Here is a 25,241-nt window from a genome sequence, read left to right as displayed (position 1 = left end):
GTGTGTGTGTGTGTGTGTGTGTGTGTGTGTGTGTGTGTGTGTGTTAATGATAACCTAATTTTATTGCCCCGGACTTAAAGATCTATGCCACCTGGAGAAACTACAGTTCATCCATTAGCATGTAAATGTGTTAAGAGTATTTCTGCTTCAATTTCTCCCGAGAAGCCTTCCGCCTTTGTTCTGTACAGACTCACAGTCCTGACGCTGTTCTTAATATCCTGTTTTCATTTGTCAGCGCTGTTGTCCTTTTCATTGCCATGTTCCCATCGTTCCTTTTCTTTCATGTGGTGCTTTACAATAACAATTCAGAACAAAAGAGTCACTCCTCTTTCTGTTGCCTTTAAAAAAAAAAAAAGAAAGAAAAGAAAAAAGACTTCTTCCCCTGACTGTAGAGCTTCAGTGATCAGGGGAAATGGTTAAAGCATGTTCTTCGTAATAGTTAACCAGGAGTTGTGAATAAAGGTTAGTTTTCCTTACTTTTTAAGATTGCAAGGCAGCTTCAGGGTATTGTGAACAAGAGGGTTTTGTGTGTGGCTGACTTTGAGGTTGAGAGAAAAAGAGATTTTCTTTGAGTAAAGGAGCCATCATATTTGAGAGAATTTCCCAAACTGCTCACACAATGGGAATCAGTTACTCTATAACATCGTCATTACCTCTATGAGTCACGAGACTAGCATTTGTTCTTGTCTTTGAACTTAAGCTTCCCAGTGTTCAGAGAACAATTGTGAAATGTCGCATTGCCATCATCAATAACTATTTTGCTCCTGGTGGATAATAATTGGGAAGGGGAGGCTGTGTACTTTCTCTGCCTTCTAGGAGAGTATCATATAAATAAAGTAAGAAAAAGTTTCCCCAAAGGCGAGCGTTTCTCCAGGGCACAATCTACTATGCTTGCTGCAGAAATCCCACTTGACTGGTCTGTCTTTCAGAGTATAGATCACTTGTGTCATTTTGCCCATTTTCAGGTAACCTTTTGCAGATATGAGCAGGCAGTTGTTATTTTTAAATAAACATTATCTACAGGTTTCTGTTTTTGCACTGAGGAAGGAATGTTTCTGTAATGCAGAAGGGCCACTATAACTGAGGGGTTTGTGAAGAGTGAATTCTATCCAGTCTCAAACAATTTTGAAAAGATGCTTTTGTATATGTATATGTGGACTTATGTATACATATACATTATATGTAACTACAAAAACTAATTCCATTATGGACATATATAGGACTTTATACAGACATATAAATAGTTCTGTGAATATACATAGAAATGCCTATCAAACTACAAATACATTTGAGGAAGCATTCAGGGACAGCAGTGTTAAATGCTTTTCATCTGTGGCTGATTTCACAGGAATTAGTAACTTCCATTTCTGCTACCACTGCACTGTTGGTCCACTCACCAGGAGGGTCGATTTAGACTTCTGCCAGGAGACCAGGTATAACTGGCTCTCACCATCTTCCTTCTCTGTCCAGGCTGCTATCATTGCCTTCAGAACCGAGTTCTTGCATGATGCCCGGTACAGCATAGACCTGGAAAACATCAGTCATTTTCAATATAATGTAAAATAGGTTCTGTGTGCCTTTAAAAGTAAATGTTTTATTTCTTAAACTGTAAAAGACATGAAATGTGTGAGACATTCAGAGAGTGGGAAGTTTCATCTGGAAGTTGTGAGTTTATGCCCTTTAGGAGATTATAATATTTTTTTGTTTGTTTACCATTTTGTTTTGAGGGGTGGAGTAAATATTTCTTTCCTGATATTTCAACTTGAGATGTTCAGGCTAATTTTCCACTACAGTGCCAAAATAGGGAAAAGTTAGGCCTGTAGAATTTTGACAATTTAAATGTTGTTTTAACAAAAGCCATGTCTTGATGAAAAGTTCTTTAGAATTCTACTTGATGATCTATGCGTGTCTCCTCCGAGGACAATGAGAACTTCTTAAGGAAGTCATCTATATGTGAAATTGAGTAATCCTTTTATTCATTGTTAAAAGACAAATGAAGTTATAACTTGGAGAGACATAAGCCAAAAAAATCTGTGTTTGCATTTTTATGTCCTAACATGTGAAGCATGCTTTGATTTACTGTGAAGTGTTGCAATGGCAATAAAGTAGACGTTGAGACGTGCAAACTGGGCAGCCTGAGGAAGCAATTCTTGCCTCTCCTTCCCCTTTATCATGAATGTTCCTTAAACACCTTTGGTGGAGTCCAAATGTCTGGATTATGAATTGAATTGTACATTATTCTTTTTTTAAACACTTTCCTGATGATTTACTTTAGTTGCAGTTTCTTGTCTTACATAGTGATAAGCAACATCCTTCAAAGAACTGCAGTGCAGGACTTTTTTTTTTTTTTTTTTTTTTTGCTTTTAGGAAGACTATTTCCCCTCCTTCCTTTAGTCAATCAAATTTTAAATTTTAAAATCAAATTTTACTTTCCATTCTCAATTCACCCTTTCTTTGCCATTCTGGGGACTGAAATTTTAGACGCTTGTCAGAGATTTGCTATTATATATATACTGTGTATATAATATTCAACATATGTATACACATATGATGATTTTTATATATGTTTGTACATAATATATGTATACATGTTTGTGTATGTGAAACCTGTGTGTATATACATATATATGTATATTTCATATGTACATATATTTTGTTTATCAGGATGATAGATTGCTATTTAGGTCACTATTTTTAGAAGAAATAAATGACTGTTTTATTGTTTCTATACTGGAGATTGTTGTTGCTGATGTAACTTTGAAGAAAACTTCTTCCAGACATTACATGTTAATTCAGAAGATAAAGGTACAAAATAATGTGTATATTATTTTTTTTAATGAATGAGCCAGCATCCAGAGTATAATATGATTGTGTGCTCAGTAGGACACTGAGAGGCCCCAAAGGAAATGAGTCTAGTGCCTGTTCCCAACCCAAGGAGCTGGGCAGGACGGCTCCTGTTGGTGGCATGGAAAGCTGGCATCCAGCCTTCAGCCACAGGACACTATCTCTGTCAGCCAAGCTGCTCCTGGTCTCTGTAAGGAATGAGAGTACAGATTCCATTGCTAAGTTATCATTTTTTTGGACCAGGCAGTGGGTGTTGAGCTGACCTGAGCTACCTTTTCATTCGGGTTCAGCTGAACATTGAGTAGGCCAGGGGATAGGGAAGTCGTGCCGGGGGCCATGGAAAAGGCAGTTGATTCTTCAACTCGGGCAACCCTGGCGGAGTGGATGAGGTGGAGCTGGCCTTCCTGGAATTGTTGGACCGATTTTCCTGTTGTGTTTCACTGTCGACGCACTCACAGGCACATAGGACCGCTCCAGCACTGCCTGCCACCCACCATCTGGTCTTGGTGGCCTGTCTGTCATTTTGTGGGTCCCCATCCTCTGCCTACAGCGATGTTTCTTCAAAAAGAACTAGTGTGCAGTCCATTGGTGGGTATTCAAGGTGATCTGTTTGTCAGAATCTAGAGAGGTGCTCAAAGAACTATTAAGGACCAATGTACTAATTCCTGTTTTTAACCTGTTTATGAGTCTTTCAATGGAACAAATAGGATTTCTGAAACTGTTGAGGGGCTTTCTTCACTATTAAAACAGAACAGGATAGGGCAGTTGTTTCTCAAGGAATCTGGGTTGTTCTTTTGCATTGCCATTTGTCTTTGTGCTTGTCTGCTTGTATAAATGAACCTCGTGAAGAAGTGTTTAAGTATTCTGTTAAGTAAATTTGGAAGACTAGGTTTCAATTAAAATAACCAGAAAGTGTGACCCAGCTTCCATTTCCCCTTAATTTTGATCATTAAAGCCTTCATATCCCCACAGACATCTGCCGTGTTTCAAAGTGATTCTTTTCAGTAATGTTCATTCATTATTAATCAGGTTGCATGGTCAGACGAGTATGTGATTATTTTAAAGAATATCCTAGAGATCCAATTATTAAGAATGAGCATGTTTTAAGCAGATGTGAAAGTACAGAAAAGATTTGGTTAACAGTTTAATTTGATTTGCATGAATTCCACCAGGTGGGTGTTTGGTGAAATTAAAAGCCTTTCCTGGTTCTCACTTCAAGTATCAGGTAAAAAAAAAAGTTAATTTCAGCACTTCTTAAAGAAGAAATGTCAAGTTATTCAAAATATCTATTGTATTAATTGTTTTAAAACTTGAGGCTAGCATCTCAGTGCTCATCTGCTTGTCACTTTTTTTTTTCAAACAGTCCCTCTGGTCCCCTACAATTTGCTTGGCAGAAATTCTTAGTTGTCTGTTACCGGTTGAGCAAATGAATTTGAATGTGCTGGCATTTGGAGGCTAAATGCAGTGATAGTTCAGAGTAACCATCTTTACCTATAAAATGCTACTGGATTTTATAAAATTCTATAAAATGTTACTGGATCACCTTTTTTCACCTGTTCTTACTTGATATATTATTTATACTGTTGTTTTTAAGAACCACTTCTCATTTGTACTGAAACAGCCTACATTATACTATAAATTTGCAGTATTTCAGAATGCAATTAAATCCAATTGGGTCTCCTCTCCTTTTTCCTTCAGTTCGTGGCCTTGTTTTACTGTGCCTTTACTGACCCACCCGTTTCTTAAATTGGCCAGAGTACTAATCAGTAAAATAGCATTTGGGTAGTATCTTTATTCGGTGGTTTTTATCACTCAAAGTCAAATACTAAACTGCATGATTGAATATACACATGTTGAGTGCTTGTATTATGTTATTCAAAATACTCTATGATGAATTCATCTTGGATGTGGCAAGCAGTTTTTATTGAGATTGTGTTAGATGCTTTTTTTCTTTTAATCTGTGGTTTTATTTTTACTTTCTTAATGTTATCCATTTGTTATTTTTTTTTAAATTTATTTATTTTACTTTAGGCGCATACCATACCTGGCATTTCTCCCCATGTTATCTCTCCCACCCTCCCCTCCCTCCCCACCCCCCACTGTCTCTCCCCTACCCACCCCCCAACTGTCCCCAGTGTCTGATGTTCCTCTCCCTGAGTCCACGTGTTCTCATTGTTCAACACCCACCTATGAGTGAGAACATACGGTGTTTGGCTTTCTGTTCTTGTGTCAGTTTGCTGAAAATTATGCTTATTTAAGATGAGAGCAAGTCCCTTATGAGTTGGGTCCCTGTTACAATCTGCCTCCCAAACTCAGGTTGATTTCCAGTGTTTTACAGTTCAGTAGTTTTGAGTCCTCTGAAAGTCTGTATTTCTCCTGGTCCAAGATAGAAACATCATTCTGCAGTTTTTAAAAATTATTTCATCTATAGTTCTATAATGCAGATAATCTCACAGCAAAAATTCAAATAGCAACAAATCAACTGAATCTTAATTACCCAGCTAAGCAAGGGATAGCAGGAGTGGACAATCAAGTAAATTGATTTGATTTTGTTTCTGAAATTTAGGACTCTCAAATAATTCGATTTATTGGTACATTTTCAATGCTATTTGTTGTTTGAAATACTTATTGGAGCTTCCTGTTCTGAAACCATTTTCGTGTGGCTTGGTGTAACATCGTACAATTTTAACAGTGTGTTTGTCATCTCAGTTATGTTTTGGTAAATTTAACAATAAACTTATTCTCTATAGTCCAGAGCATATTTGGAAAAGAACTGGAGGAAGTGCCCTGGGAATCATCTGGGCAGTGGCTGAGAGCCACCTGGTATTAACAATTAATCAAATTAATCACAGGCCGCCCAGTGTTGGCATCCAAGTTTATTCCTTGGTCTAGTGACTCACAAATTTCCCTGGTAGTGAAGGCTTTAGAGCTGTACAAAGTGAGAGGCTGAAAGTAACATTATTGATGGAATTGATAGAATTGCACGTTCTTTATTATATACTCCAAATTAGAAAAATAATTGTATTTCATGAAGTATGCAGACATAACCTAGAATACTTGTAGGAAAGCATTGAGACGTGGGTTTACCTTATGATTAAAAATGTCAATGCCCCCATTAAGAGAAATTTGGGATAAAAAATTATAGATGATGTGCTGATGATAGGCTATCTCCTTATTCTAATGGATAAGTGAGCTCTCAGAATGCATTTGGCCTGGAGACTCCTAATTCCTGGTCGGTTCTTGAATACACAAGTGAAACTTCTATATCCTTGGCATTCTGAACCAGAAGGCCTGCCCATTGAATTTGACTATGGATTAAACCTGGCAATGCATGCTATCTTCGCGGGGATCCTAGGTGTTCCTTCAAGGTGCAGGTTATCCTGATTGTGTCATAGCAGAGGTCAGGAGAGACTACAAAGAATAAAGTTGTGAAATTCTAAAAAAATAAAAAATAAAGATGAGCTAGCCAGCAGGATGGTGGCAAGGGTTGCGACAGTATAGGCTGGAGGTTAAATGCTATGTGTGAATGGACTCACCAGGTCAATATTTTTGCCTCTTACTTCAGAGGAGGGAGCAAAAAAGATGAATCTATGCCCTTGGTCTGCAACAATAATTCATAAGGGCACCTATCCTGAGATCCCCCATTTCCCTTCTCAAGCCCAAACTCTAAAACCGAGGAAGTCCCTAGGTCCTTCCTCTTCCACTGGGAATTTTCTCCTTCAAGATGTTTCCTCTCATATCCTGTACCTTGGACAAAAGAAAGTCTAACTCTCTCCAGGAAAGTCCTCCTCCTGGGATGAGTGCTTTCTCAGGATGAAGATACCTGGAGACCAGAGGGAGCAAGGGGCCACCTGCTCAGGCAACTAGATCAGCCAGATCACCTTAGCCATCACCTGGGTACCAAGGTCACATCATTCTTACAGTCCTCACAGCTAGCTTTCCATCTTTCTGTTGATTAATTTTCCTTAGCCCCAAAAGTCACACACCTCTTACATCCAGTTTTTATCATGGAGAATGTCAAGGGAGTTGGTTATTTTTCTCAGTCCACACATTCATAACTGGCCTCAAATTTAGAGTGCGAATGTTATCTCCATATGAGGTTTGTGTTTGTGTGTCAGCCTGCACACATGCACCTATGTTCCTGTGTCAACTCCAGAGTGAATCCAGCCATACTGAAAGAATGAGATGAATCCTATAACTTTAAACCCAGGTCCTATTGCTGACTATTCAGTTGTGTACTAAGAAATAATATTATAAAATAAATATTTTATTTTGTGAATAGGACCATTATATCACTTTGTGTTTTTCAGTTAAAGGGGTTGATTTGCTGAATGTAAAAATTAAGACATGTCAAACTATTTAGAGCCATCTTTTAAAATAATTCCTCTTTGTTGAATATGAAGTCACCAAATCTAACAGTGGCCAGGCTCTTTGAGCCTTGTAGGAGGTTCTACTCTCATCTTAAAACAAAACAAAACATAAAACCCTGAAATCAAAGAAAACAAACATGAAACCAGAAACACATAGGAAAAATGATTTGTGCTAGGAAGAAAAAAAAGGCAATTGCTAAAAGCATGAAATGGTCCCATTTACTGGGTCCCTGGTATAGGCCAGGGAATGATTGGGAATAAAATTGAAAGCATAGTTTGGGAGAAGCTGGAGCGAGGCTTGCAAAGGAGACAAAGTGACCACATTCATACTTCAGGGAGCTGCTTAATGTTTTGTGCCTTTGAAAGGAGTGACAGAAAAAAGTAGTGGTGCCAGAAGGACATTACAAACATCCAGCTGAAGGAGAAAAGATTTGAGATGAGAATCAAATTAGGAGGATTTTTTGGTAATGGTCCAGGAATATAGCAAAGAGAGTCTGCATCAACACAGGGGCAGTGGGAACAGTGGGAAGGAAACCAGTGCAAAGAGTTCCTGAGGATTGACACGTGTATGTCTTAGCTAATGATTTGGATTTGGGGGAGAGAGGGTATATTCATTTCCTACTGATGCTGTAACAGGTTAGCACAAACCCGATGGCTTTAAACAATGCAGATTCATTATCTTACATTTCTAGAGTCAGAAGTCTGACACAGGTCTCACTGAGCTATAAGTAAGGTATCTTTAGGGCCGCATTCCTTTTTGAGGGCCTTGGGAAGAATTCATTTCCTTGCCTTTTCTAGCTTCTAGCAGCTGCCTGCATTCCTTGGCTCATGGCCCCTTCATCTTCAAGGCCAGATATGACTGGTTGACTCTTTGTCATATCTCATCATTTTGACTCTAACTCTTCTTCCTGCCACTTCCACATTTAAAAAGCCTGTGATTCCTTTGGATCCACCTAGATGATCCATGCTACTCTTACCATCTCAAGGTCAGCTGCTTAGCAATATTAATTATATCAGCAACATTCAGTCCCCTTTGCTCTGTAACCTAAAATATTCACAAGCTCTGAGAAGGAGGCTGTAGACATCTTTGAGAGCCATTATTCTGCCAACCCCCAAAGAGGGATGAGTAGAAACTGTGATGTCTGCCTTCTGGTGACCAGGAGGATGGAAGTGCTGTGAGGAGCCACCAGGAGCCCTGTAGAGAAGACAAAGACAGTCTTGTGAGGGAAGAGGATAAATCCCACATGATACGCATTTCAAGTCTGAGGCACTTGCAGTACATGAAGCAAAGAACTGTCAGTGCTAGACTGGTTCCAGAAAGGGATGGCATTTTTGGATAGAAGCCTAGCAGTCATTCTCAGAGAGGCAGTACATGAAACAAACAAAAAATTGGATGGCTCTTTCAAAGGCCCCATACACCATGGGAAAACACCTAGGCTTTGATTAGCAAGAGGTAGAAGTCAGCAGTGGTTAGGCAGAGGAAAACTAGAAAAGTACAATTGCAGTGACATGCAGTGCTGTGGTTGGTTTGTCCCTACCAAAACTCATGTTGAAATTTAATCCCCAATGTGGTGGTATTGGCAGGTGGGCCTTTGTGGAAGATGTCTGGGTCATGAGGATAGATCCCGCACAAATGGCTTGATGCCCTTCTTGAGATAGTCAGTTCTTGCTCTCATGGAGACTAGATTGGTTCTCACAGGAGTGGATTAGTTCCCACGAGAGTGGAGTTGTTATAAAGCAAAGTTCCTTCTCTTGAGCAGATGCCAGTACAATGCTTCTTGTACTTCCCAGCCTGCAGAGCCACAAGCTAAATAAACCTCTTTTCTTTATAAATTGCCCAGCCTCGGGTATTCTGTTATAGCAACACAAAATGGACTAAGATACACATAATGAGAAAGAAAAGGAAAGGAAGAAGAGGGAGGTGTGAAAACATTTATATTATTATTTTCCATCAAAACGTCTATTTATTAATTTTCCACTTTATAGAAGTACCTTTTTCGTAAGTCTTGAACCCATAAGAAAGTTTCTTCAAAATATGTATCCAATGTGTCCCACAATTCGGGGCTTCACTGTAATCTGTCACTAAAGACTCTCCTGCCAAGGGGAGTGATTAGAGTGAGTGCTAGAGGGACTGACTGTAGGGAACATCTGTGGAAACTCACCCTTGAATACACAGACAGCTAATAAGTAGCAGAACTGCAGAATGTCTTAGATTGTCCAGTCACCCATCTAGCTCTCTCCCCTTTTGTTCATTATTCTGTGTCCTGTTCTAGATGTCTGAACCATGGACAGGCAGAGGTGTGAGCTGAGATTTGTTGCCATTTCCAGTTTGTTGCAAGGGACTCCCAAGATTATCTAGATCCTCTCTGAATGAGAACCAATCTGCCCATTCACAAAAATGTTAAATATGCATGTGTGATTTCCTTTTATTGAAGTAAAGACAAATAAGCTTTTTTTTTGAGGCATGGAAATTACATTATGACTTAATAAAAGGCAAAAGTTGCTATTTTATGATATAGGGGGGTTTTGTTGGTGTGTGTTTGTTTTGTTTTGAGACAGTCTCGCTCTGTCACACAGGCTGGAGTGCAGTGGTGTGATCTCAGCTCACTGCAACCTCCGCCTCCCAGGTTCACAAGTGATTCTACTGTCTCAGACTCCTGAATAGCTGGAATCACAGGTGCATGGCACCACACCCAGCTAATTTTTTGTAATTTTAGTAAAGATGGGACGTTTCACCATGTTGGCTAGGCTGGTCTGGAATTCCTGACCTCAAGTGATCCACCCACCTCAGCCACCCAAAGTGCTGGGATTACAGGTGTGAGCCACTGTGCCTGGCCTAATATTGTTTATATATATATATATATATATATATATATATATATATATGAAAAGTCAAATGAAAGATAAAATTTTGGATAAAATTCCCAGCCCCTACCACTGTCTGCTTGGTGAATCCCTGTTCATCTTGTAAAACCCACTTCATACTTTACCTCCTTCAGGAAGCTTCTCCTTGTCTCCTCTCTTCCTATATAGAGTTGATTATTCCCTGTCTGTCTTTAGCATGCATCTTTTTGTATGCTGCATTACAGTTTGTTCATTTTGTTTTTCTTGAGATGGGCTCACTCTGTTGCCCAGGCTGTAGTGCTTTGGCATGATCGCAGTTCATTGCAGCTTCAGCCTTTCATGCTCAAGCCTCAGCCTCCCAAGTAGCTGAGACCACAGCATGTGCCACCATTCCTGGATAATTTTTTTTTTTTTTTTTTTAGTAGAGATAGAGTCTCACTATGTTGCCCAGGCTGGTTTCAAACTCCTGGGGTCAAGAGATCATCCCACTTTGGCCTCCCAAAGTTCTGATATTACAGGCATGAGCCACCACACCTGGCCTTTTTCATATTTTCTCTCCCTGAATGAACCATAAGATCATGGAGACAGGGGCCAGGTGTTACCAGTACTTGTCTCAGGACCGAGTACATAGAAGAACTTAAATATTTGGTGAAAGATTGAATGGCAAAATAAATAAATAAATAAATAAATAAATGGCATTTTAATTTCTGCAAAAAGATATTTTAAAGAAAGCTAGAAAATAACCCATACTAAGTTTCTTTTGGAAGAAGGAACGGAATGAGTACAAATAAGATACTGTTGAGTCATTTAACAAAAATGATATCTATGTCATTGTAAAATCTGGGTAAATGTGGAAAAAATGGGATCCATTATAGATATCAAACCAAAACCCCTTCCTTTTTGGTAGCATACAGGTAAAAGATTTAGAAAATCGGCTGAATTTCACCTACCACAGCTGAGTATTTTGCCATCACCTAATACAATTAACCATTTACAGTGTAGACACTTGCATAAAGCACTATGGCAATAAAAGAAAAGATCTGGTTCTGAGTAGCTACTATTAAATCATTCTTACATGAGTTGCCCCTAAGCACTCGAGTCACATAATTTCCACTGATGTCAGGTTGAAAGCCCATTGCATATCATTTCTCATTAGCACTGAAAACTTGTACGTGCTTGTCCATGTCTTGCTCCACCATCCTTGCCGCTGTTACCCACACAACATTTTATTTATACCTCTCTGAGAATGATTTTCATTTATATTCTGGTTATCTGTATATGCCTCTATCTTCTAATACATGGCTTAACAAAATAAGATCTGCAGGACAATGCTGGCCTGTGACCTGTTTTTCTAAATACAGTTGTGTTGGAACACAGCTGTACTCATTTCTTTATGTATAGTGTCTGATTGTTTTTGCCCTACAGTGGTGGATTTGAGTAGCTGCAACAGGGCCCCTTTGGCTCACAAAGCCAAAAATGTGTACTATTTTGCCCATTATAGAAAAAGTTTGCTGACCTCTGTTCTAATATATCGAGACATCCTTAAAGGCAGGGCTATATTTGATTCTTTTTGATTTTAGCTGCAAAATCAGTGCATTTAATGGAATCAACGACTATTTGAGTCATTTTGTATGCTGGGCACTGTTCTAGGTGCTGGTGGTACATCCCTCAAAGAGCAAAGCAAAATCTCTGCTTTGACTGAGCTTATATTCTAGTGTTGAGGACAGTGGGGAAAGATGGAGCAATAAACAAACTAAAAGAATATGTCAGTGATAAATGTTATAAAGAAAAATAAACCGAGATGGGGGAAGAATTGCCACAATGGGTAGGTGATATGGTAGTAGAAGGGGAATTGGTTTTATGTTGATTCAGAGAGAAGGTGACACTGGAGCAGAGGGTCATGTGGATTCTGAAGACCTTGCAGGGGTGAGCGGGGTTGGGATGTGCTTGGCATGTTTGAGGAGTCAGAATGAGGCCATGTGCCCAGAGCAGAGGGAGCAGTGAATAGTGTGGGAGGAAGTGAGCTCACTGTCTGAGTCTGTGTTTTCTGGGGCTGGCTTACTCTGGTGAATTTCTCTCTGGGTGAGATGGAAAGCCCTTATAGGGCAGAGCAGAGGAGAGGCATGTTCTGTCATGTTTTAACAGGCTCTCTGGGTTCTGAGTGGAGGATAGGCTATAGGGGGAAGAGCAAGAGTGAACAGAAGCCAGGAGATCATTTAGAAAGGTCTTATGATAGTCCACATGAGAGATGATGCTGGCTTGGCCCATGATAATAGAGATAAAGATTCTGGCTTCTTCAGCTACTTCAGTACCTGGCACACAGTAAACATCTATTAAAGAAATGAATAAAATGTCAGCATTTCCTCTGAGGTCCCCCAGCGGAATCCTTTCTAGAAATTCTCATCACACCTCTCTGGGATGGAATCCTGGCACCTGCATTAAAAATACAGTCATCATAGCACTCCAGACCTAATTTGAGGCTTATCCTTCTGTTGAGATTCAGTGGTAGGCATTCTTGTTTTATCTGAGAACAAAGCAGACCATAAAGGGCTACATTTTTTCTTTAATTTATATGCTTCTGACAAGAAGGTAGAAGAACTTTGATTTGAAGATAACTCTACATTTTTCTATGATTAACCAAAATAATTATTAATCGGTAAAAACCTTTCCATTTCTTCTGAGCCATCTATAGGAAGAGGTGACTGAGACCAAGTGGGGATGATATGTTTCTTATAACAGCAACCCTAGGGTTTCCATTGCAAGTTGTAGAAAGATGTGCAAGCTTTAATATTTCAAGTCACAGTTGCTCTTTTATTCTTTCCTATGTAGTAAATGTTAGTGAATGGTTGAGGATTTTTTAAGGTGCCAGGCTTTTATGGAGCCAGTAGCTCTTTAATTTTTAACAGGCTCAGGACAAACTTTATACTTTTAATGATCAGTTACCATTCAGTTGGTAGCAAGATGAGCATTAATTTCACCAGAACACTGCATGATATTTCTGAAGGATGTTATTTCAGAAGGGGTCAGGGTATTCGAGAAACCATGAATTTTGTAAATAAGTGGAGGTGTGAATACAAGCGACTGATTGTCAGAATCACTAAACATAGCTTTGGATGTGAAACCTTCCCATAAATCAGGCTGAGAACACCCAACCCCCCACCCCCGTGGGTGATTTGAACCTCCTGACTACTGGGTGAACTGCACTCTTCTCCCACAGCCTGCAGTGGGTTGCATCTAATATTCCCATCACTGTTCCACAGACCTCTGCTAATGGTCTTGAAAGGGAGAAGGTTCAAAGCAGCTTCGTTCCCAGGCCTGCTAATGAGCATGAGGCCTCTTCACCCTTAATGAACTGGGGTTTGTGTGGAATTCTTTCCACTATCCTTTTTGATGGGAAGGCAGACGAGAGTTCACAAAAGCACTCAAGTCTTTATGGCGTGGGGAGCAGGCAGCTGGGCCACCCTCGGGTGGCCTGGAGGGGAGCAACAAAGCTGGCAGAGATTATACCCAGGCCAACACAACTCAAGAGTGTGAGGCTGGACCTCCTGCCAGTCTGGCCTGTTGCTGGAAACAGTGACAAGCCCGTGATGGGAGTTTTTTGGCTAAAGGGGTCCCTCAGCAGTTTTGTAAGCCTCCTTAAATTGCTTTCTCAACTGTAATCGTTATGCTCATAAACATAACTTATCAAATGAATATGATAACCACCCAAATTCTTGTTCTAATTAACTAAATTGTTGCTCTAAATATTAGTCATTACCTAAACTTATTGCAGCCACTGAAAAAGCCCCCAGATATTTTTAACTGCTTCTCTCTGCCCACCCACGTCCCACTGCCAGATTAAACAATGGAATTATTCAGAAGCATAATGAATACACACCAGAAATATTGCCTCTATCACAGTCATCTTTGTGAAAGTCAATGTTTTTTCTTAGGAATGTATTTTGTAAAATGACATCCCATGCTTAAACATGATCATCTCTGCTGAAATCCATGCATTTGATTTCATGTATATTTCATGGCTATTTCTGTAGTTACTGCCTTCCTAGTGTTCCGAAACCTGGTTTGGTATTGCAGAATAAAAGTCCTTAAACCTCATATACATTAATATGTAAGTTTATAAATTCAAATTTATAAAAGACTAGTTTTTTTAATGAATATTTCTGCATTTTCATTTTCTGTGCAAGGTAAAACCTGACTTTGACACAATAAGATTATTGTGATTAAATACAAATTATGGAAATTACAGTTTCAATTACTTTCCAGTTTTCAATGAGGCCTTTCAAAAAACAAAATTGCAAAAAAAAAAAAAAAAATTGCAAACTTTCAGTTCCTGAACTTTGAGAAAATGTTAACTGGTGTATGATGGCTCAGGATGCTTTTACCCCTTCTTTCCCCAATGAATAGAAAGAGAATTATTTGGAATGTACACACACTTACCCTTTCATGACCTGTGTTTGGAATTATTCTGAGATGCATTCAAAGCTGACAGCCCGCCATGGTAGACCCCCCTGTCTGTGCCTAATCAAATCTTATGTTCTTGTTTCCAGATAGCTGATCAGCTTCCTTGGGTTTTGCTGATGACACAAGAGAGCTTTGCCTGAAGATGGAAACACTGGAGTCAGAGCTGACCTGTCCTATTTGTCTGGAGCTCTTTGAGGACCCTCTTCTACTGCCCTGCGCACACAGCCTCTGCTTCAACTGCGCCCACCGCATCCTAGTATCACACTGTGCTACCAACGAGTCTGTGGAGTCCATCACCGCCTTCCAGTGCCCCACCTGCCGGCATGTCATCACCCTCAGCCAGCGAGGTCTAGACGGGCTGAAGCGCAACGTCACTCTACAGAACATCATCGACAGGTTCCAGAAAGCATCAGTGAGCGGGCCCAACTCTCCCAGCGAGACCCGTCGGGAGCGGGCCTTTGACGCCAACACCATGACCTCAGCCGAGAAGGTCCTCTGCCAGTTTTGTGACCAGGATCCTGCCCAGGACGCTGTGAAGACCTGTGTCACTTGCGAAGTATCCTACTGTGATGAGTGCCTGAAAGCCACTCACCCGAATAAGAAGCCCTTTACAGGCCATCGTCTGATTGAGCCAATTCCGGACTCACACATCCGGGGGCTGATGTGCTTGGAGCACGAGGATGAGAAGGTGAATATGTACTGCGTGACCGATGACCAGTTAATCTGTGCCTTGTGTAAACTGGTTGGGCGGCACCGCGATCATCAGGTGGCAGCTTTGAGTGAGCGCTATGACAAATTGAAGGTTAGTCCCATCCGCCTTAAGCCAACCCCTTTCTGCCAGAAAATGTCCTGGAAATAAAAAGTGTATTCACTGCTAGCTACATGGCAGGTGAAGGTTTTCTCCTCACCTTTGTTATCTGATTAGTTTTAACATGTTTTTGGCAGCCTATAAATGTTACACAATAAGGGTATCTTGTAAAAGTTGACTGCTGCTTGTAATTTTAGCGTTGTCAAGGTGAGGGCACATTCTAAAAATCTGGATCATTTTCAATCCATGCAGTTTTTCTGGATCATTTTCAATTTTTACCGTTCTTGCAAAGAGAGTGCTGCCTCTCTCTGAGAGAGAGAGAGAGACAGAATGACAGATAAAATCTCGGTTTGGGCATTTGGGGAACATTTACTTTTCTCACTCATCTGGGAAAACTAATTCACTCTCATTGTACCTGTATCTAGTTACTGCACAAACAAAAGAATAGAAGGAGGAATGTCTGTAGCAAATGTGGGATTTTAGAGGACACGTGACCTTTTATTCCTTGTGTAAATGATATCCAGCTTATTGGTGAAATGCAGTGCTCTGGCAATCTTAGGTTTCATGAAAGAATTCCTTTTCGTGTTGGCTCTTTATTCAGCAAGGTCACTGTTTGAACTTCATTTTTTGCCTGAAATTATTAACCTAACTCCAGATTGGGGGATAATGAATATGACTATATATGAAATAAAAGAATCACTCTCTAGGCAGAGCGTGGTGGCTTACGCCTGTAATCCCAGCATTTTGGGAGGTTGAGGCAGGCAGATCATTTGAGGTCGGGAATTCAAGACCAGTCTGGCCAACATGGCAGAACCCTGTGTCTACTAAAAATACAAAAATTAGCTGGGTGTAGTGGTGGGTGCCTGTAATCCCAGCTACTCAGGAGGCTGAGACAGAAAAATCACTTGAACCTGGGAGGTGGAGGTTGCGGTGCCCCAAGATTGTGCCACTGCACTCCAGCCTGGGCAAAAGTGCATGACTCTGTCTCAAAAAAAAAAAAAAATCACCCTATAAATATGGATAGAAAGCACCAGGGAAGAAAGAAAAAGCCAAGTCTCCAGATATCTGTTCAGTTTCGGGAAATGGTGAATCAAATTATTGAAAACTCAGCTGAGAAAGTTTGAGTGAGATACTATGTTCACCAGCTAATTTTAGATCACAAGACACCAATTAAAAGAAAGAAAGTATAAATTAAAAGCTCTAAGTAAATATAGATTGAAGTCCTTCCTCTCAGGAAAAACATATACCATGTTGTTGAGCAAACAAAATGAATCACATGATCAAAAGAGTGTTATCACTTAGAAAACAGTGTCACCTTTAACATGTGGTTCCTATCACCTCTCCTTAGCAAATGGGTGATTGTGTTTACTGGGACCATATAGTTTATTTTGTGACAGTAGGATTAACGGACCACATCTGAGATTTGGCTTTGCTATTGCTTGACATGTTGAGGGACTTCGACTTGCTGAGGTGAATTCCTGCTTCTCAATGTCACTTGGGCAACAAAAGCATCACCTGGGCCGCATGTTTCACTTCAACTATCCAAAGAATTACTGGTGCGAATCCATCCTTAAACCATGTAGAGGAAGGTAAGCACAAGGACTTAGGTGACACAGATAACAGAAGACAGACGCTGACAGGCTTTCCAGTACAGTGCATGGTAGCACCGGAGAAAAGTACCACCAAAGTTAATCATAGCAAAGGCAATGCGTGTATGAGCTGTGCCTTTAGAGCTAATTTTGCATAAATCGATAAGGCTATTAATTTTTACAAACCAAGGTAATCTTTTTTTAACCCTTTTTTTATTGGTGGTGGAGCTGAAGGGAGAATATTTAGGAAAACTGAACAGAGATGTTTAATGTTTGTTTTGCAAAATGTAAACATGCCAGATCTTTGTTTCTTTATCAAAAATGCTCCTTTGATTGGATTTGCACTACCTTTTAATGATTGTTTGTTAAAACACCACAATCATAATGATGTTTGATATTTAACAACTCCCAGGCTTGGAATGTATTTAAATATTGTAGTCAAGTTCTGCTCAGTGCTCATGCCCTGTCACAGCAGAGTTATTATGTACATCACATCTCCAAATTTATAAGGAAATCCTGTCATGCTCTAGCCCTTTTTGTGATAAAAATGAAACTCTTCAGTTATGATCCCTGCACACTTTAATCAAGCCAGTGGGTTATCGGTTGTTGTACCATCACATGGAGGGCCTGACAATTAATGATGTGGTTTCTTTTTATTTCCTAGTTATAGAAATATAAGCATATAAACAGCACCCAGTGCACCAAAACACATTTACAGCCATTCAACAAAAATATACTTACGAGCATTTGAACAAATAACATACCAACATAGCATGTTTGTTTTAAAACATGTCACTTATGTTAGAATTTTAAAAATAATAACAATTATGACATTTGGGCATCTGATATTTCAGTTATCACATATTTATGAACATATGTACTTCCTTGTTTTGTTTAAAGCCTAAACACAATATAAATGTTGATTTTTGAAGGAAGTAATAGCATACCAAGAGGACCAAAACCAAGGAAGTATGTTTTTGTTAATTGTTACTTTGGCCTGAAATGTACTCCGAACATGTATTTTTCTGTAGCTCTAGGATCTCATATAGATGTGGATTTGTGATGATGTGGGAACAGGGATGAAGCGTAGAGGAATTTGAGGATGCTTTCATTGATAAGACAATACATTTGCTTTATTAATTTGCATATGAAAAAACCCTGGTGTCTTTGGAAAAGTTTTTTGTCCTTCTGTTAGTAAAAGTCCATTATATGAAGAAGGGAATTCTGCAATGATTATGAAGAACAATTTCTCGCAATGACACTAAACTTTGGGCGACATATTTTACTCATATTAAATCTCAGTATAACAGATGTCTGTTTATATTAAAAAATCACAGTATCATTTTGTACATTACAATCTTTTCTAAGCGTAAAAGAAAAAAAGAGAAAAATTCCAACATGTAGAACTTGTACAAATAAAATAATCCACATAATATAAAATAGCATCATGTCAGTAATCTAACGCTTTAGGAGACTGTACATTGAGAGGCACTCAGGAAATACTGAAGCAAAGAGAAAATTAAGGTAACATTTCCTAAACTCTACTAAGATAAAAAAGAGAAAAGTTTTTCTGCCCAGTGCAAAGGTCTCTAAATGGAGCATATCATAATATGACCGTTTCTTTACATCATTTTAATTGAATTTTAAGAAGTCTCTCAGTCCTTCAAACTTGGAGTAAAAATTTGATTTGTGAACTACATAACATATAAGAGAATTTAATGTAGTGCATACCAGAGTTTTCAAGGAAGTAAAATGCAGTAGTTTCTCTTTTTCAGTTCCAACATACAAGGTTGGAGCTCTTGTTTCTTTTCTCTAGTTACACCTAAAAAAATACACAAATTGAAAAAAAACACTGACCTTTTCTTGCCTTTCAGTTTCAGCATAGCCCCTTCAAATAAGCTGAAGCTGAAGTTACAAACTATTGTTTTGCTATTTTTATTCTAAAGGTTGGCTGAGGAAGTTTGTATAATGCACGTTTCAATGGATCATCCCATTGTAAATTTTTTAATAGTTTGACTTAAAAGTTCCAGTTAAAGCTCAGCATTCTTATGTATCACTTTTTATCTGGAGGTGAAGACATGAGATTTCATTCTTGGATTTAATTTATAGATTGTAAGGTTCTATGTTTGAAAAGTCTTTCCCAATATGCAACTAGGAAAGTTGTTAAGTGTATATACTGAGATAGACGGTTTTTTCCTTAGGATTTCTATAACTTGTTTCTTCTTTGAAAACCAGTAGCAGACATAGTTCAGGTTCTAGTGCTAAGGTATATGATACACACACGTATTTGTATATACATATACATACATGCATTTATTTATTTATTTAATATTGTAATCTTCCTGAATCCAAATTGGAGGTAAATTCAAGTGATCAGGAATTTAATTAGAGATATTTCATTGTGCAGGCAAGAGATGATTGCAAACACAGCAATAATAACTATATTCCCATCACTAAGAATATTTTATTTATTCCTTGAATGTTTGGTAGATGGGTAGAAGTCAACTTTGGACTTGGTATATTTTTCGTGGGAATAGTCTTATCTTGAAGGGTTTTTTTTTTTTTTTGAAGTTCCAATATGTGTATTTTTTAAAATGTGTCTTTCTGTTTATTGATTTCCAGTTAAATCCCTTAAGATCAGGGCTCAAGACAATTGCATATGGTCTCACTTATAGATGCAGTATCCTTTAATAAATATTAGAAGACATTTAGTGTATTTACAAAATTTCCATAAGCTCATTAATGTTTTTAGTCTGTGTAATCAATTAATGACTAGGAGAGGGGCACTTAGGCCTTCTGCTTAGGGAGTGAAATTTTCTTTTTTTTTTTTTCTTTTTTACTTTAAGTTCTGGGATACATGTGCAGAACGTGCAGGCTTATTACATGTGTGTGTATAATACCTATGTAATAAGGTATACCTTATTATGTAATATTACCTATTAATATTAAGATATACCTTATTACATAGGTAATATTACATAGGTATACATGTACAGGTGCCATGGTGGTTTACTGCACCTATCAACCTATCATCTACGTTTTAAGCCCCGTATGCATTAGGTATTTGTCCTAATGCACTCCCTCCCCTTGCCCCCCACCCCGCAATGGGCCCCAGTATGTGATGTCCCACTCCCTGCAGTTCATGTGTTCTCATTGTTCAACTTCCACTTATGAGAGAGATCATGTGGTGTTTAGCTTTCTGTTCCTGTGTTAGTTTGCTGAGAATGATGGATTCCAGCTTCATCTATGTCCCTGCAAAGGACATGAACTCATGCTTTTTTTTTTTTGAGACGAGTTTTGCTCTGTTGCCCATGCTGTAGTGCAGTGGTGCGATCTCAGCTCACTGCAGCCTCCGCCTCCGCCTCCTGGGTTCAAGTGATTCTCCTGCTTCAGCCTCCTGAGTAGCTAGGATGACAGGCACCTGCCACCATACCCACCTAATTTTTGTATTTTTAGTAGAGACAAGGTTTCACCATATTGGCCAGGCTGATCTCCCTCCTGACCTTGTGATCTGCCCGCCTTGGCCTCCCAAAGTGCTGGGATTACAGCCATGAGCCACTGCAACCAGCCGAACTCATTCTTTTTTATGGCTGTATAGTATTCCATGGTGTACATGTGCCACATTTTCTTTATCCAGACTATCACTGATGGGCATTTGGGCTGGTTCTACCAAGTCTTTGCTGTTGTAAATTATGCTGCAATAAACATGTGTGCATGTGTCTTTATAGTAGAATGATTTATAATCCTTTGGGTATATACCCAGTAATGGGATTGCTGGATCCAATGGTATTTCTGGTTCTAGATCCTTGAGGAATTGCCACAGTGTCTTCCACAATGGTTGAACTAATTTATACTCCCACCAACAGTGTAAAAGCATTCCTGTTTCTCCACAGCCTCACCAGCATCTGTTGTTTTCTAACTTTTTAATAATCGCCATTCTAACTTGCATGAGATGGTATCTTACTGTGGTTTTATTTTGTGTTTCTCTAATGACCAGTGATGATGAGCTTTTTTTTTTTCATATGTTTATTGGCCACCTAAATGTCTTCTTTTGAGAAGTGTCTGTTCATATCCTTTGTCCACTTTTTGATAGGGTTGTTTATTTTTTCTTGTAAATTTAAGTTCTTGTAGATTCTGGATATTAGCCCTTTGTCAGATGGGTAGCTTGCAAAATTTTCTCTTATTCTGTAGGTTGCCTGTTCACTCTGATGATAGTTTCTTTTGCCGTGCAGTTCTTTAGTTTGATTAGATTCCATTTGTCAATTTTTGCTTTTGTTGAAATTGCTTTTGTGTTTTGGTCATGAAGCCTTTGCCCATGCCTATGTCCTGAGTGTTATTGCCTAGGTTTCCTTCTGCGGTTTTTATGGTTTTGTGTTTTACATTTAAGTCTTTAATCCATCTTGAGTTAATTTTTGTATAAGGTATAAGGAAGGGGTCCAGTTTCTGTTTTCTGCATATGGCTAGCCAGTTTTCCCAGCACGATTTATTAAATAGGGAATCCTTTCCCCATTGCTTGTTTTTGTCAGGTTTGTCAAAGGTCAGCTGGTTGTAGATGTGTGGTGTTATTTCTGAGGTCTCTGTTCTGTTCCATTGGCCTATGTATCTGTTTTGGTACCAGTACCCTGCTGTTTTGGTTACTGTAGCCTTGTAGTATAGTTTGAAGTCAGGTAGTGTGATGCAACCAGCTTTGTTCTTTTTGCTTAGGATTGCCTTGGCTATACGAGCTCTTTTTTGGTTCTATATGAAATTTAAAGTGGTTTTTTCTAATTCTGCAAAGAAAGTCAATGGTAGCTTGATGGGAATAGCATTGAATCTATAAATTACTTTGGGCAGTATGGCCACTTTCACGATATTGATTCTTCCTTTCCATGAGCGTGGATTTTTTTTTTTCCATTTGTTTGTGTCCTCTCTTATTTCCTTGAGCAGTAGTTTGTAGTTCTCCTTGAAGAGGCCCTTCATGTCCCTTGTAAGTTTCATTCCTGGGTATTTTATTCTCTTTGTAGCAATTGTGAATGGGAGTTCGCAAATGACTTGGCTCTCTGCTTGTCTATTATTGGTGTATAGGAATGCTTGTGAGTTTTGCACATTGATTTTGTATCCTGAGACTTTTCTGAAGTTGCTTATCAGCTTAAGGAGCCTTTGGGCCGAGACTAGGGGGGTTTATATATACAATCATGTCATCTGCAGAGACAATTTGACTTCCTCTCTTCCTGTTTGAACACCCATTATTTTTTTCTCTTGCCTGATTGCCCTGGCCAGAATTTCCAATACTATGTTGAATAGGAGTGGTGAGAGAGGGCATCCTTGTCTTGTGCCAGTTTTCAAAGAGAATGCTTCCAGCTGTTTGTTTGTTTGTTTGTTTGCTGAGAATGAAATTTTCAAGTCTTCTTCATAGCTCTGTCACTTTGTCTGCTTTAGACCTTTTGAACCTATGCTATTAAGAACAATATGGCCAGGCATGGTGGCTCACATCAGTAATCCTGGCACTTGGGGAAGCCAAAAAGGAGTATTGCTCGAGCTCGGTTGTTTGAGACCAGCTTGGACAACATAGTAAGACCCTGTTTCTTCTAAAAATAAAAGTAAAAATTCAGCTGGGCATGGTGGCACGTACCTGTGGTTCCAGTTACTCGGGAGGCTAAAGTGAGAGGATCACTGGAGCCTGAGAGATCAGGGCTCAGTGAGCACTGATAATACCACTACACTCCAATCTGGGTAACAGAGCAAGACTGTCTCATAAAAAAAAAAAAAGAACAATGAAAGTTAATATAGGTTTTTTGAGAGGTCATAAAAATTAAGTTTTATGTGTTTAATAAATTAAGGTAATATGAACAGAACAGTAACATTCCCTGCCTTCATGGAGCTTATAGTCTAGTAGGGAATTCCAGCAGCTACTAAATACTTTCTCTGTTGATGGTGGAGGGAAGCACATTGTGCCCAAAGCAAAGGCACTGACCCCAGCCCTGAGAGATGGAGAAAGGCTTCCCAGAAAAGGGGCCATTGTACCTACCATTTCCAAGCCTTGTATTAGCAAACAATATTGAATTTACTAGATATCTATAAAATCCCTGTTATCAGTCATTCGTTTTTAACTTTTTAGCATGGATGATGTTCTTTGTGTAACGCTATATAGTTTTTCAAACTCATTCACAATAATTCTCAGTTGATTTTAATCTAAAATATAGATACACTATATGATGTTTCACCATGTGGTATGTGAATAACTCAGACACATGTCTTCTAAAATGTTTTGAATATATGGAGTTTCACCAGTTCCAACTGACTCCAATATGCAATTCTGTTTGTACTAATTTCATGGTAGCATTTCTTTAGTCTGCAATATAGATATGTATTTTTTCTTTTATTTTTAGTTGGCAATAATTGAACATATTTATGAGATACAGCCTGATATTTCCATACATGTATACAATGTGTTGCAATATATATTTTTAATAGTTTTCATGTGATTAAAATAAGATTTCTAAATATTTATAAAATATATTAAAGATATATTTTAATTTTGTTAGTTTGGTACAAGGATGTTTATGATAGATGGAATAAAAGAAAGAAACTCGCATGGGGAGAAATGCCAGATATAGGTGATGGGGAGGAAGGCAGCAAATCACACTGCCATGTGTGTACCTATGCAACAATCTTGCATGTTCTTCACATGTGCCCCAAAACCTAAAATGCAATTAAAAAAAGAGGAAAAGAAAGAATCTCCAGGCATATGTTCTTACTTGGAAACTCAAGGCAGCTTCCTTTTCCTCCTCCTTACCTGTCTATTCCCTGGATGAGTTTTCTCTCAATTCCTTCACCTGCAGGGAGAAATGTATTATTGCCTAGTGATTTATTATCATCAGAATCATTCTTGGTAAGCTCAGAGAGTTCAAAAAATGCACAAACAAGTACACATGATACCTCTTAGTCATGTGGCTGTGTAAACGTAATTCTTGGGCACCTCGTTAACTTTCCTGTGCTGTATTTTACTCTATAAAACAGAGCTAATAATGTATAGTACTTACTTTCACAGAAAATTGGGAGAGCAAAATAAAGTGTTTCATGTAAACCCTTAGCATTGTTCCTGGCCTAGAGAAAGCCTGCAACATATGTCAGCACAACTGTTAGAAACTAGGAGGCAGAATGTGTAATGGCTAAGTGTGTGGACATGGGCTATAGACTGACTGCCAAATATTTTTTAACCACTGGTTGTATTATGTGCGTGTGAGATAAGGGTCTGTATTGTTGCTTTAATGTGTTGTGTAGTTTTGTTTCTAAGGCACCTGCCAAAGGGCAGAGAAGTGACAATTAATAAACACTTGTTGATGGACATGTGCAGAATTGATGCGTTAGACGAGTGTTTTGGGATTCAGAGGAGGAAGAGATGAATCTGCTTTTGAGTAGACAATAAACCTTGCTTCAGGGTGGTGGGATTTAAGCTGCTTTGACAGATGCATGGATTACGCATCAAAGAAGAGTGAGGCGCTCTGCGAGAGAGAGACCAGCAGAGACCTGTCAGCAGGAATAGGCAAGACAGCTTTGGAATTTTAGACAACCCTAGCTAGATCACAGGGTGCCAACTGGGGAGCCAGGAGAGAAGATGTTGGAAGAGTCACCTAAAGGGAAGTTCTTGAAAGTCTTTAAATGCAAGGTTAAGAGTTTAGGCCATTTTTACTCTTTTCTATAGAGTAACAGTGAAATAAATTTTTTTTTTTTTTTTGAGAGAGAGGGGTTAATATATATTTTCTGAAAGAAATTTCATGTGAGAATATAATAATGGATAGGGTTACTGTGTTCATGGAAGAAATAAAAGGGGGAAGAGACATTCACATTACTTTAGATTTTATGGTCTCTTTTTTAATTTGCAAAAAGAAGTGGTATCACAGGTCAAAAACCACAGCCCTGTCAACAGAAACATGTAAAAGTGTGAGATTCAAGGTCTTGCCCCTGAAGACTAGGAAGAAATAGGAGGTGTCATTAATGATTGGCTCTTAGATCCGGACACAAATGTGTTCTTTTCCTGCTTTTCTAGTGCAGTAAGACACAGTGGGCACAATGCATGGTTGTTTATTCTGACTTTTTGATTAACAATAAGGAGAATGCTGTTCAAACCTCCGAATGCCCGCTATAAACCAAAATAATGTTTTAGTGAGCCCATTATGCTGCAACCACGAAACAACCAGAAGCAACCTTGGAGCTCATGTCATTCCATCCTCATTCTACAGATGAGGAAAGTAGAGTTGAGAGTAGTAAAAGAAGTTTTCCACAATGACCTAGTGGGATGGTGACTCTGAACTAGGACTGGAGCACAGTTCCCTCCTGCCCAGT

The 25,241-nt window shown here is 38.9% G+C and overlaps 1 protein-coding gene across 5 annotated transcripts in view; it reads left to right on the top strand.

Moving 5' to 3' along the window:
- Positions 1-25,241, top strand: part of MID1 (midline 1) — a 371,713-nt gene that overhangs the window by 222,900 nt on the left and 123,572 nt on the right. For 3 of the 5 annotated variants that reach the window (XM_032285890.1, XM_032285891.1, XM_032285888.1), the window contains exon 2: positions 14,606-15,321. In XM_032285890.1, coding sequence (XP_032141781.1) covers positions 14,662-15,321 — 660 coding nt within the window. In that variant the 5' untranslated portion in view covers positions 14,606-14,661. Of the gene's footprint in view, positions 1-2,995; positions 3,433-14,605; positions 15,322-25,241 lie in introns of those variants that run through there. The other 2 variants (XM_032285889.1, XM_032285892.1) reach the window with 2 other exon arrangements.

This window comes from Sapajus apella, unplaced genomic scaffold (genome assembly GCF_009761245.1).
Source record: "Sapajus apella isolate SASKATOON/1434 unplaced genomic scaffold, GSC_monkey_1.0 scaffold17, whole genome shotgun sequence".
Classification (NCBI taxonomy): domain Eukaryota; kingdom Metazoa; phylum Chordata; class Mammalia; order Primates; family Cebidae; genus Sapajus; species Sapajus apella.
This window is presented reverse-complemented; position numbering and strand designations above follow the sequence as displayed.